The sequence below is a fragment of the Oryctolagus cuniculus genome, chromosome 5, assembly GCF_051225735.1.
Source record: "Oryctolagus cuniculus isolate XC-2025 breed Fujian yellow rabbit chromosome 5, ASM5122573v1, whole genome shotgun sequence".
Classification (NCBI taxonomy): Eukaryota; Metazoa; Chordata; class Mammalia; order Lagomorpha; family Leporidae; genus Oryctolagus; species Oryctolagus cuniculus.
The window spans coordinates 153,987,014-154,002,692 of record NC_142871.1 but is presented as its reverse complement, the minus strand read 5'-3'; the positions used below and the strand labels follow the sequence as shown (position 1 = coordinate 154,002,692).

The 15,679-nt window shown below is 44.3% G+C and overlaps 1 protein-coding gene across 8 annotated transcripts; it reads left to right on the top strand.

The window, feature by feature from the left end:
* The first annotated feature begins 260 nt into the window (after window positions 1-260).
* On the top strand, window positions 261-15,550 carry ZSCAN23 (zinc finger and SCAN domain containing 23). 8 transcript variants are annotated; one of them, XR_016234781.1, is made up of 6 exons: window positions 323-453; window positions 3,309-3,808; window positions 4,031-4,175; window positions 4,533-5,159; window positions 14,160-14,205; window positions 15,430-15,550. XR_016234781.1 is itself a non-coding variant. In XM_017344930.4 (5 exons), exons 2-4 carry the CDS (start codon window positions 3,398-3,400, stop codon window positions 5,144-5,146), a joined length of 1,158 nt encoding a protein of 385 aa, XP_017200419.3. In that variant the 5' UTR covers window positions 323-453; window positions 3,309-3,397; the 3' UTR covers window positions 5,147-5,159; window positions 14,160-14,783. The 8 variants fall into 8 exon arrangements, 7 of the variants coding, with proteins under 7 accessions (XP_089190534.1, XP_017200419.3, XP_017200417.3 ...); XM_017344930.4 differs by lacking the exon at window positions 15,430-15,550 and having other exon boundaries at window positions 4,031-4,163; window positions 14,160-14,783; XM_017344928.4 differs by lacking the exon at window positions 15,430-15,550 and having other exon boundaries at window positions 14,160-14,783.
* Window positions 15,551-15,679: the final 129 nt, after the last annotated feature.

Sequence of the window (15,679 nt, the reverse complement as noted above, 5' to 3'; positions counted from 1 at the left end):
TAACGTTTTCTATAATTTGAGCACTAAAATCACGACAGTGGCTCTTTATGAATTTTTAAGGATCCACGAGCGAGCTGGGAAAACGCAACTAGCAAACGTAGACGAGACGCGCCTCAGTTCCTCCTCCGTTCAATGGGGATAATGGTACCTAACTCACAGGGTTGTTCGGCGGCTGAGGAAAGCACTTCGTTAGCTATTCCATCGCCCCGGAAGAGAAAGTGTCGCCTGGCATCTCACTGCGCCCAGAGAGGGAACTCGGCGAGGCGACCACAGAGGAGTGCAAACCTCCGGGCTTCCTAGAAGGAACGGAGCCAGAACCGCTGTTCTACACCGTGCGGGCCGCTGTGACGCACTTCCGGCCTTTGTAGTTTATCTTTCTCTGGGCTACGGTTGGCAAGGATTCAGAGGTGGCGTGACCGGGGCTTGGTGGCATCTCTCCTCACGGATGCCTCGGTGAGCTTCGGAGTTGGGCTCCTGCCGAGGGCCTTCGGATGGGCGGGTCTTCACGCGGGGGTCCCAGACGGGGCGCGCGAGGAGGCAGGTGAAGGGTTGCTCCGGAGCCCGGGGGAGCCCTGGGGTCTGAGTCCGAGCCCTCGCCCCCACCCCACCCAGCTCTCTCCGTCTATTCCAGAGCTCCCCGGTCTCTGCCCCAGTGCCAGTGCTCCTCCAGGCTCTCCCTGCCCACCCTCTGAGGGTCTGAATACATTCAGGTCCTGGAATGTTCGTGTTTTCTTCCCATGCCCATCCTCTTCTGTGCTCTTGTTTTAAACAGCGAGCAAGGATGGTTTTAAAATATAGCACAACTTCTGTTAGTCCGGTTCACATAATAGCTGTTGATTTTTGAAACATAATTCCGTAGTAATATGTGCGGGACAAGCGCTGGTCTAACTAAGCACTCTACATTTATTTACTTAGAACTCCATGAGGTAGGCATTGCTATTATGTAGCCCCTCTTACTCCTCCCACCCCGCAACCCCTCTCCCGCTTGTTTTCATGTTTAAGAAGACAACCAGTTTAAAAGTCTTGCCAAAGCCATCTCTAAAAGTCTTGCCAAGGCCATCTCTCCGTACCTTCCTTCCTCCCACAAAGGGATGGTGATGTAGCTGTTGAGACTATAATCCTGAAGGCGGATTCAGGTTCATCTTGCAACTTCATCGCTTCCTACCTGTGAACCATTACAGGTCCTGTTTAAACTCTGTGTCTCGGTTTTCTCATCTGTAACACGGGGCCAATGATAGTCTCTTACGTTTTGAAGATGAAGTGGGTCATTACATCTGAAGTATCTGGAACAATGCCTGGCACGTTAAAAACACTGCACATGCCCGCTGTTACTAATACTTGGAATATGGTAAACTCTGAATAAATATTTGTTAACTGAATGTGTGATGGATGAACAGGCTTGGAAGAAGTAAGGTGCTCCTCAGCGGTGATGAGTCAGCACCAAGAAAAGTTAGGGAAAAACATGAACTTGAGGGGTGTATCTTTGGAGGAAAAAATCCTCTCCATGGTTCCTGGGGTGGTGATTACTGAAGTCAACCACCCCAGAGATTTCAGAAATTTGTGGAGGTGATTATGTTTGCAAGTTACCTGGAAGGATGTTGTCTCATCGCATGGAGTTTTTTTCCCCTTTGATAAATATAGCCAATAATGACAATAGGAATTTAACTTTTCTTCTGATGGGGCGGGTGTTCACTTGTGATTTGAATACCCTATTCTTAGTTATTTTTGAAATGCATGTCAATACCTAAGAATAGTAAAGGGGTTCTTTTTAAAGTAGATTGTAATAAACTTACTTAATATCTTCTTAAGAGAAAAACATTTTAAGGGCCCAGTGATTAAACCAACAGTATCCCATATCAAAGTGCCCATTCAAGTCCCAAATACTCCGTTTCTGATCCAGCTCCCTGCTGTTGTGCCTGGGAAGGCAGCATAAGATGGTTCTTGAGTTCTTGAGTTCCTGTCACCCACATGGGTGATCACATGCTTCCTGGTTGCTGGCTTCTGCCTGGCACAGACCCAGCTGTTGCAGCCATTTGGGGAGTGAATCAGCAGATGGAAGATCTCTTTTTCAGTCTCTCCCTCTGTCTCTGTTGCTCTAACTTTCAAAGAAATTAAAAAAAAAAAAAAATCTTAAAAAAAGGCCGTCACCGTGACTCACTAGGCTAATCCTGCACCTGTGGCACCAGCACCCTGGGTTCTAGTCCCAGTCAGGGCACTGGATTCTGTCCTGGTTGCCCCTCTTCCAGTCCAGCTCTCTGCTGTGGCCCCGGAGTGCAGTGGAGGATGGCCAGGTCCTTGGGCCCTGCACCCACATGGGAGACCAGGAGGAAGCACCTGGCTCCTGGCTCCTGGCGGCCATTTGGGGGGTGAACCAATGGAAGGAAGACCTTTCTCTCTGTCTCTCTCTCTCTCACTAACTCTGCTTGTCAAAAAAAAAAAAAAAAAAAACTTAAAAAAAATTTTTTTAAGCTACAGGCCGGTGTGGGTGTTGTGGCACAGTGGGATAAGCTGCAGCTTGGGAGGCTTGTGTCATATGTCAGAGTGCCTGGGATCAAGTCCCACCTTCACTTTTTAAAAAATTAATTTATTTATTTGAAAAGCAGAGTTACAGAGAGGCAGAGGCTGAGAGAGAGGGAGAGAGAGAGGTCGTCCATCCACTTTTACACTCCAGATGGCCTCTTGGGACTCAAACCAGTGCCTATATGGGATACTGGTGCTGTGGCATAGTTGGTAAAGATACAGCTTCCTGGTGGTGAGCTCTCTGGGTGGCAGCACCTAGTGGCTCAAGTAGTTGGGTCCCTGCCACCCATGTGGGAGATCTGAATGGAGATCTGCGCTTATGGCTTTCCCCTAGCCTAGCCCTGGCTATTGCAGGCTTTTGGAGAGTGAACCAGCAGAAGGAGTATTATTCCTTGAATAATACTGACAACCTAGAAAGACAGTGTTGTTTTAGGATTCCTGTTTTATAGACTGAGATGTTTAAAACTCAAAACAGGAAGCCCAAGACTGGGGAAGATCACTTTGATCTGAGATTGTGAGCCTAGTACTTGCCATTCACGCTGATTCGCACTATTGCATTCAGGATGATCAAAATGGTTCCTTCCTTGATTAAGCTGGGAGGTTTCTTGTTTGTTTCATTTGTTTTCCCTCCTATGCTACTCACATCAGTATTTGCATAGTCCTTCTCATTCATCATGCATTCAGTGCCCTTTCTTCATGAGACAAAGTGGACTGATTTTGCTATAAATGCTTCAAGTGCCTGCTGTTCATTAGATTTTGTGCATTTTTGTAATTTTTTTTCTTTGCAGATTGTTTCTTAGATCTCGGGATTTCCAGAAGGAAAGACCAAGGGGGAATTATCAAGCACAGATTCTTTTTCTGAATAGTTAAACCTAAAATGGCCACGACCTTGGCCCTTCAGACTGCAGAGATGCAAGAAGCGCACCTTCTGGCAGTGAAAGTCGAGGAGGAGGATAGGGACCACAGCTGTGGGCAAGAATCTGGCCGGCCAGGAAACGACCCTCATACCAGAGAGATCTTTCGCAGACGCTTCAGGCACTTCTGCTACCAGGAGACCCCTGGGCCCCGGGAAGCTCTTCGAAGACTCCGCGAGCTCTGCCATCAGTGGCTGAGGCCAGAGACGCACAGCAAGGAGCAGATCCTGGAGCTGCTGGTGCTGGAGCAGTTTCTGGCCATCCTGCCTGAGGAGCTGCGGGCCTGGGTGAGGCAGCACCACCCAGAGAGCGGGGAGGAGGCGGTGACGGTGCTGGAGGATTTGGAGCGAGAGCTGGATGAGCCGGCACAGCAGGTAGGGAGATGGAAGAGCAGGAGTTTGTACCTTTAGGAGCAAGTTTGAGGTTTCTGTCAACAGGAGAAGAGGAGGACGATTTCTTTATACATGCTTGATCCACTTTAGGCTCTTAATCTCCCTTATTTTTTTTTCAGGGGGGGGGGTCTTCTTTTTTTTCTCCCATGGCCCAGAGAAGGCCCCCTCTGAATTTGTTTCCCAACTGTCTTTCGTTTCCACCAGGCGCAAACCCATGCTGAGCAGGAGGCGTTCACAAAGGTGAAGACAACTCTAAGAGCAGCCGAGGAGGCATCGGGTGGCCAGCCCCGAGGCTTGGAAGAGCAGCTTCCGTGTAGTTTGCGAGATGCGCGCCCAGGTCAGGAGATGGGTGAGAATTAGCACTTCCTAGGGGAGCCTTCCTCGTTCTCTGGATATTCACCAGTTCGACACATTTATTTAGTGTCTGCTGTGTACAGGCACTGTTCCAGGAGACACTGGGGAGACAGTGATGAGCGAGGCAACGTGGTCCCTGCTCTCGCTGTTGTAGTCTGGTGGGGGAAGCAGAAATTCAGACGAGCAGTTACAGTGCAGTGCATCTTCTCCCTGAGGTCCCGGTGTAACTGTTTGAGGGTGGGAAAGTAAACAGAAAGTGGTTACTTGTTCCATTCCTCTGATCCTCCTAATCACTTTTCTAAAAGTTTGTCTTTGGAAAAATTACATTCACGTAGCCCACTTATTATTTCAGATGGTGAGGCCGGAACTCAGAGTGTGGAATTAGCCACGAAGAAAGAGACTTCTAAAGAAATGAAGTCTCTTGTCGAAACACCTGCAAAACTGAATGGTGATCTTGCTCGGGTTCCTGAATGTGGAGACACCTGTGACCCTGATGGAAGGTCAGACAGGCAGCGGGTAAGCTCTTCCACGGAGAGACCCTATATTTGTGGTGAATGTGGAAAAAGCTTCACCCAGAATTCCATCCTGATCGAGCACCAGAGAACGCACACCGGCGAGAAGCCCTACGAATGTGATGAGTGTGGGCGCGCCTTCAGCCAGCGGTCAGGCTTGTTCCAGCACCAGAGGCTCCACACCGGGGAGAAGCGCTACCAGTGCAGCGTGTGCGGCAAAGCCTTCAGCCAGAACGCCGGGCTGTTCCATCACCTCCGAATCCATACTGGCGAGAAACCTCACCAGTGCCATCAGTGCAGCAAGAGTTTTAGCCGACGTTCTGTCCTCGTTAAGCATCAAAGAATTCACACTGGAGAGAGACCTTATGAATGTGAAGAATGTGGCAAGAACTTCATATACCAGTGCAACCTTATCCAGCATCGGAAGGTCCACGCTGGGGCTGAAGTGAGCTAGCTCCTTGGATCAGGTAGGGCAAGATTTCCCCACACCCGACCTGGGCAAGGTAGCAAGAAATGTTTCTTCGTTTATCCCTGAGAGAACAAAAACAGTTTCACCTTGGAGCATAGGGAGTTCCATGAGGTTTCATCTACATAGAAAGTTCCAGGGAAAGCCAGTGAAGATGGCTATTTAAAAATTTTGCTATTTAAAAATTAATTTTAAAGAAATTATAGTGAAATGTTTAAACTAGCTGATTTCTTTTAATTTATATAAGATATGACAATTAGCTTTTTAACCTACAAAAGGGGAGCAGGCAAATCCTCTTAAATACATGTACAAGTGACTTCCTCCCAGCAGTTTTTAGTAACTCAGCATCAGTCATGTGTCAAAGAATTGAAGCACCATAGGTTACTAGCAGCTCCATAGCTCATCACGATGTATTGCTCATGCTTTTGAATTTATACAGGGAACAAGAATCTTTGCCTTGAAAACGTAGGCTTCCTTGCATTTTTCCTGTGACATACAAGTATAATGAACATTTTTGTTTTTTTGCCTTTTCCTCCTTATTCCAAGTTCCATATGAAACACTTCAAACATGACAAGAGCAGAGTATGAGCAGCCTTCCTTATTAACTGGTTTGTATAACTTTAGCACTTCTTGGCACTCCCTGGTGATCTTAACAGCATTCTACATAAACAGATTTCTTACCCTTAACATTGATGAACTGTCTACAAAGCTTTATACTCAATCCAGGAGACAAAGAAATGAAAAACCAGTGGTCTTAGCAGTCAGAACTGGAAGACCAAATATGCAACACAGAACTTAAGAATAATAGAATGTACTCCATTCTCTGTCCATTTCTTCCTTACCTTCATCACTGATTGAGAGCTTTGAATGGTCTGGCCCTTGGCCAGAGGTGCCCTGTGAACAAGGCTGCCTGTGTGACCTGGTGCACATTCCGTCCTGTGGGCCCAGGAAAACACTCTAGCCAATTCCCAGAGCACAGGCTAGCTCTGTCTGCTCAGTGCTTCGGGTTGGTTCTTGGCCTCCATCTGCTTTCTGGTGTCTCCTACTTCCCCAGGGTATTTGGTTAGCCTTGGCCCCAGGCCCACAAGCCAAGGGGTAACCTTTGACTTCCTTGCCAACTTCCCACTGCCCAGGGCCTCAGACCCAGACATTGTAGAAAGGAGAGCTGGGGAAACACGGGTCATTCTTTCCTGAATTACATGCACATATCCTTTCTTAACTGTGGTTTGTCAGCTTCTGTTCAGATTGCTTTGTGCCGGACAAGGCTAAGAGTTCATCAGATTGTCATTTACTATTGGCTCATAAAGGAGAATGGTGCTACATAGTGTCTTAAAGCAGGAAATTGGAAATGTATCAGCATCACCAGATTCTAGAAACTCTAAAAGTGGCCTGCATTTCCCTGCAGAGTTCATGCATATGCTTCATGAGAGGAATTCAATTAAAGGTTATTTCCTGAAGAACCCCCCCCCCCCCAAAAAAAAAGAATAATAGAATCACTGTCAGGACCTTGGAGTCACTTTCACATACCTTTATTTGACAGGGAAAGGAGTCTGAAGTAGTTCAGATCCTACAGCCAGTTCTAGCAGAGCTGGAACCGGAACCCTGTCTTCTGATTCCTAGTACAGTACTCTTTCTACCAGGCATTAAATCATCCAACAGAAATGATAAGTATATGGATCTTAAAGGATTTATGTCACTGATGTTTTGCTTTGTAACTCCACAAACCCTCCCATGTATGTTTCAATAAAGCCACAGTTGCTCTACATAATTTACAGTCGAGTCCAAAAAAAGACCCCTCCCACTTATCCCTCATTTGCAGCATTTTACTTATTTTTTGTGAAGATCATTTATTTTCAGTTTTTAAAATTTAGTTTGCTTAGTGGGACTTTAAAATAAAAGAAAATTCATTCTTCACTTGATTCAAAAATCCAAACAATAATAAAAAGGTGCCCATTTTGCATCTTACAGGTAGCCATTGTACTGGTTCCTTGTGAGTTGTTTCACTGTTTCTTTATGTAAATATAAGAAAATGCTAACATTCTCTTTCCTCCATCTTGCAGAAAAATGACACTGTACTCTTTTACACCTTGCTGTTCCATGAGAGGACAGACTCTTTAGAGATTTCCACATCACAACAAAAAGAATTTGCTGATTCTTTTTTATGACTAGATAGTATTTCATTTGCTGGTACTCCATAAGAAACCCCTATAGATGAAACAAAAGCACCATTTAAAAAAGTTACATATTTGGTTTCCTTCTTCTCCCCAGTACAGCCCAAGTCAAGTTCTTCCTCCTCTGAAGCTGACAGCTTTCACATGAGCTAGGAAGCAGGGTTTGAGCAATATTATTCTATAGACAGATGGAGAAGTGATAGGTGGTATTTTCAGTTTAGTAATTTTGATTTTATTATATATTCTTAGACATGACATACAAAATATCTTTGTCACCACTTATGGCTAATTGTGCATATTTCAAAAATCTTAAATTTTCTCAAGATAATATTTCTTTGTGTCCTCAGGTTAAATTATTTACATGTGAAATTAGAGTAAAATTAAGGAAAATATAGTAGGCTTAAGTATGAAGTAGAATCAACTTCTCAAGTTAATATCCACTTTATAAAATTATATATTACATATTCTATAATAATCTGAGTTTGTAAGTATCTTAATTAAATGCCTTTCCATAAGTTGAAGCAGCATGTTTGGATGATTCCATTACAACAGATCTTAAAAGTTTAATATGAGCAGGGGCCTGTGCTGTGGCTTTTTTTAAAAAAAAGATTTTCTTTTATTTATTTTTTATTTTATTTTATTTGAAAGGTAGAGTGACAGTGAAAAAAGAGAAGAAGAGACACACAGAGAAAGAGATCTATACACTCTCCAAATGGCCACAACGGCTGGGACTGGTCCAGGTTGAAGCCAGGATCCTGGAAGTCCATCCAGGTCTCCCACCTGAGTGGTAGGGACCCGACTACCTGGGCCATCCTAGGCTGCTTTCCCAGGCATGCTAGCAGGAAACTGGATTGGAAGCAGAGCAGTCTGGACTCAAACTGGCTCTCCAATGTGGGATGCCCTTGTCACAGGTAGTGGCTTAGCCTGTTGCGCCACAATGCCAGCCCCAAAAGATTTATTTCTTATAGAATGAGTTTTTGTACCTGCAGTGGAACATTGGACATTTGGATTGTTTTATGCTTTTTTTTTTTTACAGCTTCTCAAAAATTATTTTTCTCAGCAACTGGTGAAATACTAAGAGACAAAAGGTGTTGTGTACGCTGTAGAGACAGGTGTACTATCTGCCTAATGATTAAAGTGGCTAATAGTTCACCAAACTAATTTTCCTTGTTTATGATACTAATTGTACTAATTCTTTTATCTAGGATGCATATGTCTCATTACTTGCGAAACAATATTTGAATTAACTGGTAGAGAGTGGTAGGTAGAGTGTGGCTTCCTCTGTGATTATTCCTGGCTGGAAGATTTTGGTTGTCTCCCTTTCACATTTCTAAATTTCCCTTGCTTCTTTATTTACCTCTTTCTATCCTGGTGCCTTTTATTTAACCTGTGAAATCTCTAGCCTTGTTCTCCTTCCAGGTCTTCACTGGACCAGTATCTACTCCTTTATATCCAGTTTGAAATAACAGGGCCGTGCAAGCTCTGTGGCTGAGAAAGGTATAGGAAATACTGACTCAAATCCAATCCAATAGCCACATCTGTTCTTGAGGGTAATCTTGCATCCCTCTGTGCACAGTTCAGGACAGTGAACACTATACATCAAGAATGGCTGAGGTCTTGTAACCAAAACCTGCTTAGAGCTACAGATAGGGTCCTGAAAACTTTATCATTTTGATTTCAGGGGTCTCAAGACTCTGCCAGTATTTTATATTTGAAAATGACTTATTTTCTATAACTGAGATATTTTCTTTTAAAAGATTATTTATAAGGAAAGGTTATATTTTTACAAAAATTATCCCTGAGTAGATTTTAAAATTAAAGTATGTCTAAGATCAAGGTTACAGTACAGTTTGAGATTATCTGTGAGAAACTTTGAAGTACAAAACATACACCAGAATACTCGCATCATTGGTTAAATGTTGAGCCAGTAATTAAGATAAAAGTAGATCCTTGACAGTGGGAGATAGAGTGGGAACAAGGTAAGGCAAAGCCTATAAGAGATTTGCTCAGGAACCAGGAATTCTCCGTTTTAACTGGATCGCAGAATTCCTGTAAGGAAGTATAGGAATGAGAGATTGTAGCTAGGAGCCAGATGGGGAGGGCTTTGAACACTTTTTTTTTATTTTATTTATTTATTTTTAAAGATTTTTAAAATTTTATTTATTTGAAAGAGTTACAGAGAGAGGTAGAGCCAGAGAGAGAGAAAGGTCTTCTATCCACTGGCTCACTCCTCAAATGACCACAATGGCCAGAGCTGAGCTGTTCCAAAGCCAGGAGCTTCTACTAGGTCTCCCACGCAGGTCCAAGCAATTGGGCCATCGTCCATTGCTTTCCCAGGCCATAGCAGAGAGCTGATCAGGAGAGGAGCAGCTGGGATCAGCACCCATATGGGATACTGGCACCGTAGGCTGGGGCTTTAACCCACTGTGCCACAGTGTTGGCCCTGCTTGAACACTTGCAATGAATTTAATCCTTGTTTGGTAAGAGAATATTAGCTTTAAAAAGCTGTCTTTGGAATTTAGCCCATTTCATGCCTACATGAGAAAAGAGAAGCCCAAAATGCTTTAGTTTTTTTGTAATGATCTTTTTTTTTATTACATCACAAAATTTTAAAACAAAACCAGCTATGACCAAAGAGCATTGTGAGTTATATGTCATTTTATAGACACTTAGAGCCGAGAGACACATTTTAACCATCTGAAAACAGTAGCAGCAACAGAATAGGCTGGAAAAAGAAAAAGGAAGAAGAAAATATAAGAATATAAACGAATCTGAAGGCAAAAGTAGATGCTAAAACTCTGAATAAGGCTAGCAAATGGTGACCAAAGAGGTAAAATAAAAAGATGCAGAGATGGTGTATTACCAAAAAGTGCTTCATTTTCATACTACTTATTAGGAATCTGCATCTTTAAAGCAGTCCAAGTGTGTTAAGTACCATTCTCTTCATCAGTGAAAATTGTCTCAGTTCCCTTCATTCTTCACTCTTAGTATTTTTCATACAAAAGATAATAGGGAGAACAGCACGGTCTATAAATCACTATAATATTTATGTCGCTGAACGCACTCCCAGTTTTATATGCCACCTACTTCTCCTTTATCACTATGCAGTGATGAAAGCTGTATTTCTTGCTGCATTTCTCAATGTAGAATCACCTGGGTTTATTTGACGAGAAGTTTCTTGGCCCCCACCCCAAGCTACTGAATCAGATTCTTGTGCAGGGCCTGGGGATCTGCCTTTTAACTAGCCTATCCCTGGTTCTTAGACATAAGGTAACTGTGTAATTTGTTGTCCAGCCTGGAACACATGAGAATAAAAAACGCTATTAGTAATTGCTGTTGATGATTAATAATGAGCCAGCATGTATAGGCCCCCTACTGATGACTTTTGCAATAGGCAGTATCTTTTCAATTAGGAGACAGAAGATGAGACAGAATCAGAAAGAGTACAGTGTTCACAAAGCCAAGGCAGAACATACAGGAAAGAGGCTGAAGACAAGTTGATTGTAGTCACTGGACCAAGGAAGCCAGCACCTTCTTTGCTTGAAATAATCCCCAATAACAGATCTATTGAATTAGCTAAGAAAGAGCAGAACAGTGTGGCTATAAAAACAAAGATAAATGACTCTCACCACCCCCCCCAAATAAAACAATGATTAAAATAGCTCCGCTTAAAATGAAGCTGTTGAGTGAGTGATTTATCAGGCAAGATGGATGACATCCTAGAAGCACAAGAGACTTCAGTGGTACACAGATCAACGGAACAGCAGGGACGTCCAACTCACATCGTGGAGGAAAGTGGAAGGTGGGCATGGGTCAGAAGCTGGTAGGGATAAGGCAGAGGGCGAGTAGGTAGTTAGGATGAAAGGAGGCAAGACACTGTGCCGAATAGTTTCATAAATTATCACATTTAATCCATAGAACTCACTGTGGAGTCCGAGCTCTCTTTACAAACGACATAGTTACAAAGACAAACTGCCCTAGCTGACCCCGCCTCCTTGCAGGGGTTGCCTCTAGATCATTCTCTGCACGAGACGGATGGGGGGGGGGGGGAGTAATGAAGGCTTTCGCTGCCCCCCCCCCCGCTACATTTTCTGAGCTTGCTGGTGATTCGTCATAGAAAGCTAAATAGTCAAGAACCTATACACTCACACTTGCTAGTAAGTTCTCAGAATTACCTTTTTTTTCCAATTTAATATTTTATTATTTTTGAGATACCATTTTTAATTTACGCTGTAGTCAAAGTCTTAATACTCCCCAAGGATTTCAACAAATATAAAGTGAAAGACCATAGTTCAGCAGGAAAATAGGCAAGGGCTATAAACAATAGGGATCTGATTTACTTAAAGATTTGAGACAGTGGAGAGCAAACATCTGCCCCTCTCGTAGACGCTTTCCTCAGATTAGTGTTGACTCATGGGGCAGCAGGTTCAAAAAGTCCTGGACCTCGGAGGACGGGAACACAGGGCCGGGCAGGATCTGTCAGATGAGAGCGATCGAAAGTGTTGAGGGAGAGAAGTCGGCCCAGGTAGAGCCCTGATCTCCCACCCCTGCCAGAGGGGTCCTGAGGAGGCTTCTCAGCTCGCGAAGGCGGGGTCGGTGCTGAGCACAGACCAACCACCGAGATGGCGGGTCCTCCAAGCTTCCTAGAGCGGCGCTGGGAGCCGGCCGAGGCGGCGATCCCTGGATGTACTTCCGGTGTCTCCAAAGGGTTGTGGACCAAATACGCCTTGTCTGTAGTGCCCCTCACCGCCGACTCTGAGTGGGTGTACGCCTGAACTTATCTTCCTTTCCCTGTGCAAAGCCCTCTGTGCAGAGATCACAATACTGGAGGCGGGGTGGGGTGGGGGTGTCTTGCCCCCTTTGCCCAGGCCTGGCTCAGGCGCCCCTGCTTTCTGTAGAGCCTTCAGAATCCAGATTTCCTGTTCCGTGGCTGCGAGTCCAGACGTTTCGAAGACCCAGAGAACTGGACATAAGCGCTGTACAGGACTAGGTCTGTGCAGACCAGCAGCTTCTCAAATGAGGACACAGATTTAGCAGGGAGACCTCTGGGGGTCCTTGCTGACGGGTCCTTGCTGCAAAAAGTTGACTTCTTTGCTTGTGCTTTTCTTAAATCTTGGCGCCGTTTTACAGGAACAGTTTTTCCGAGTTTTCGTAAAAATATCCTATAGTAGTGGCCATATTACATGTTTGCACTGTAAAAGCCTAGCACTTTGTGAAAGTATTCTACCATCATTTGAAACAATTTTGCAAAAACAATGGGAAAAGCTATGTGAATTTTAGTGGTAAGAAAACAGGTTCAGAAGTTAGTATATTCATCGAACAAATATTTATTGAGTGCCAAAGGTGTACCAGGCTTTATGTACCAGGCAGAAATTGGTAATAAATCAAAGAGATATAGTCCCTGTAGTGGACCTCAACCAGTTGCAGGATATGTCCTCTCAGAAAGTGACGGACTTGCGGTGGAAGCAGCGCTCCTAGCTGATGCCCCTCCTCAACACTAAGGAGGAAGCACAGCAGAGGAAGTAACCGGAAGTGCTAAGGACGCACCTGCCAGAAAATAAGGGCGCACACCTTAAAAAAAAATCTCAGATTAAGATGCTCTTCCTCCTGTGCACTGTGTGACCCTGGTGGAGGCTGGGAGCTGAGAATGCCCTCCAGGTGGGGAGCAGGGACCCAGTTATTTGGGTCATCACTAACGCCTACCAGAGCCTGTACTGGCAGGGAGCTGGAGTCAGGACTGGAGCTGGGAGTCAAACTCTGGTACACCGATATGGGACCCAGAAATCAAACGTCTAGGCTAACTGCCCGCTCCCCGTAAACTATTTTAAAGCAACTGTTCTCTCCCTCTAGAGTAGCATAGAGAAAACAATCCACATCTCTCTTAAAAAAAAGATTTGTATTATTTATTTGAGAGGTAGTTAGAGAGAGAGATCTTCCATCTGCTGGTTCACTCCCAAAATGGCTGCAAAGCCTGAAGCTGGGTGGATCCAGAGCCAGGAGCTTCTTCCCAGTGTCCTGTGCTGGCTGGTGCAGGGGCCCAAGCACTTGGGCCACCTTCCACTGCTTTCCCAGGCCATAAGCAGGGAGCTGGTTCAGAAGAAGAGCAGCCCAGACACAAACCAGTGCCCACTTGGGATGCTGGCGCCACAGTCAGAGGCTTAACCATAGCTCTGGCCTCTCAACATCTCTTATAAGCTCTCCAATACTTACCTTTTAAGTATTTGGTCTCCAACTCTGAGACAAATCAAATTATATTTTCCTCAGTTACTTCAGGTATCAAGGATTAACAAATGTACATAGTGCTTTTAAAATATGTCTTAAAGTCCCGCAAATTATCTATGCCAGAAAACTCAGGTAGATGCTTTCTTTAGTAACAAGTGTGAGCAGGATGATTGTTTACTGTCCTCCCGCAACACATTTAGTCCCTTGTTACTGAAAATGCTCAGTAGACCAATAGTTGGGGCATCACCCAGACTTCCTGAGTCAGTGTGCATTGTTGCAATACCTTAAACTTAGCAGCATCCGTCTGTCCTATTTCCCCAATTCTCCCTGGAAAACCTCCCAAGTATGTTTCATTGCCAAGAGCCCGTGAACGGTTAAACAAAATGCCTCATTAGGTTTGTTAAAGAATAAGTGATTGTATTTCATGAAACAGTTTGAAGGCCCAGGGGACAAGTGTGAAAGTCCCCAGTACAAGCCTGCCTTGTACTAAAATCCATTGTGACGAATTTGGAGTTAATATCTACGGTTTTATAATGCTTACTGAGTATTTTCACATGTTCTCCTTTAATCCTTACAGCTCTGAGCTAGTTAGTGTCTGTTTTCTACAGATGATGAGGCCAAGGAAGATGAAGATTTGTCCAGTGTTATAAAATGGTAAGCCAGAATGAGCCCTGGGATGTGGATACAGCTCAGCGTTCAGTCCACCTCAAAATCCATCAGCTTCTATAAATTCCTAACACTGTGAGCAACTAAAGAAATGTTAAAAAAAAAATTGAGTGCCTATTGTGTACCATAAAAGCACAAGGTTACCTCCTCAAATACTGAAACAATGTCAACTGGGTGTTTCAAAGTTAGGAAGGAAGGCACTGGGTAGAATGAAACATTTATTTCGCCCTTTAAATTGCATATTTGTAGGGGTTCAGCTTGGCGTAGCCACAACCATTTGGGTTGTATACATCATCTTGCCCTTTAGATTACCCTGCAGGCCATCCTAAGCCCTGTTAGATAAGCAAAGTCATTAAAATAACCTGCTACTCTTATCTGACACCTGGAGTATTGCTTAGGAATGTTAATATTTCTTGAAAAAGTCTAGGGATGTTCCAATTAGCCTTGGGACAGTTTTGTCTATAAAACCCTTTTTCTCTTGGCTCCTGGCATGGAGATCCATATGTCTTGCAGCAGCCCAAGACCACACTATGTCCTTAAATCCCTCTAATAAATGACATTTTCTGTAATCCTGTTTTTGCCTCTCTTTGCTCTCTAGGCCAGTATGCCTTTGGCAGCTGGTTCTCACACGTTAGGGTATTTTTCCTCCTAGAGCCATGACAATGTACGCATTTTTCCTGCTGTCAAGACATCAGTAAGTAGTGCTAGAGGTTGAACTTGTGTTTAAACAGTCACTAACAAGAATGAAACGATTGGTTTATGATTAAATGGACTGATTTCTCCATATTTGGTGAGAATTATATTTTAGTGTCCTGCAAGTTATTTTATCACCAGATGACCAAACCAATGGGAATATCCAATCTTGGCTTCTGAACCTCCAAACACCCCCCCCCCCAAAAAAAAAAAAAAACTCCTTCCTTTACAAGTAGCTTGCCTTAGGTATTTTGTTGCTGTAACAAAAAGCTGACTAATGCTGTGGATTCAAGCAGCCCAGCTAAGCCTAAAATAACAGACAGCTGAAGCTCCTCAGAGGACTCTTTCCTAGTCTGAAAAACAAACCAAAAAGGAGGGAACCTGAGATGGAAATCTAGTGATCCAACCCCTTGTTTCATGGTTTACAAAACAGAATCAGAGGTGGCCGGCAGCCGCGGGGCGCACGGTGACTTCGTTCGCGGGCTGTGCCCACTGTGGCAGCTCTGCTCGTTCCCACAGGTCAGCTCTGCCCGAGGGGAAGCGATGGAAGAGCCCAAGAGGGGGTCGGAGCGGCTGTCAGCGAAGCCCAGGAAGGAAGGATAAGTCATCAGACAAAAAAGTGTGCAAGCAAAGAGGGAGAGAGAAGCAAAGGGAAACCAGGCCAAGGTGCTCACCAAGAAGCTAAAGTTGCCTGGAGGAAACAGAGAAACTCAACATGAGGAGAACCCAGCCTCTGCCTCTGGTGAAGCAGAAGAGAAAGCAGCCAAGT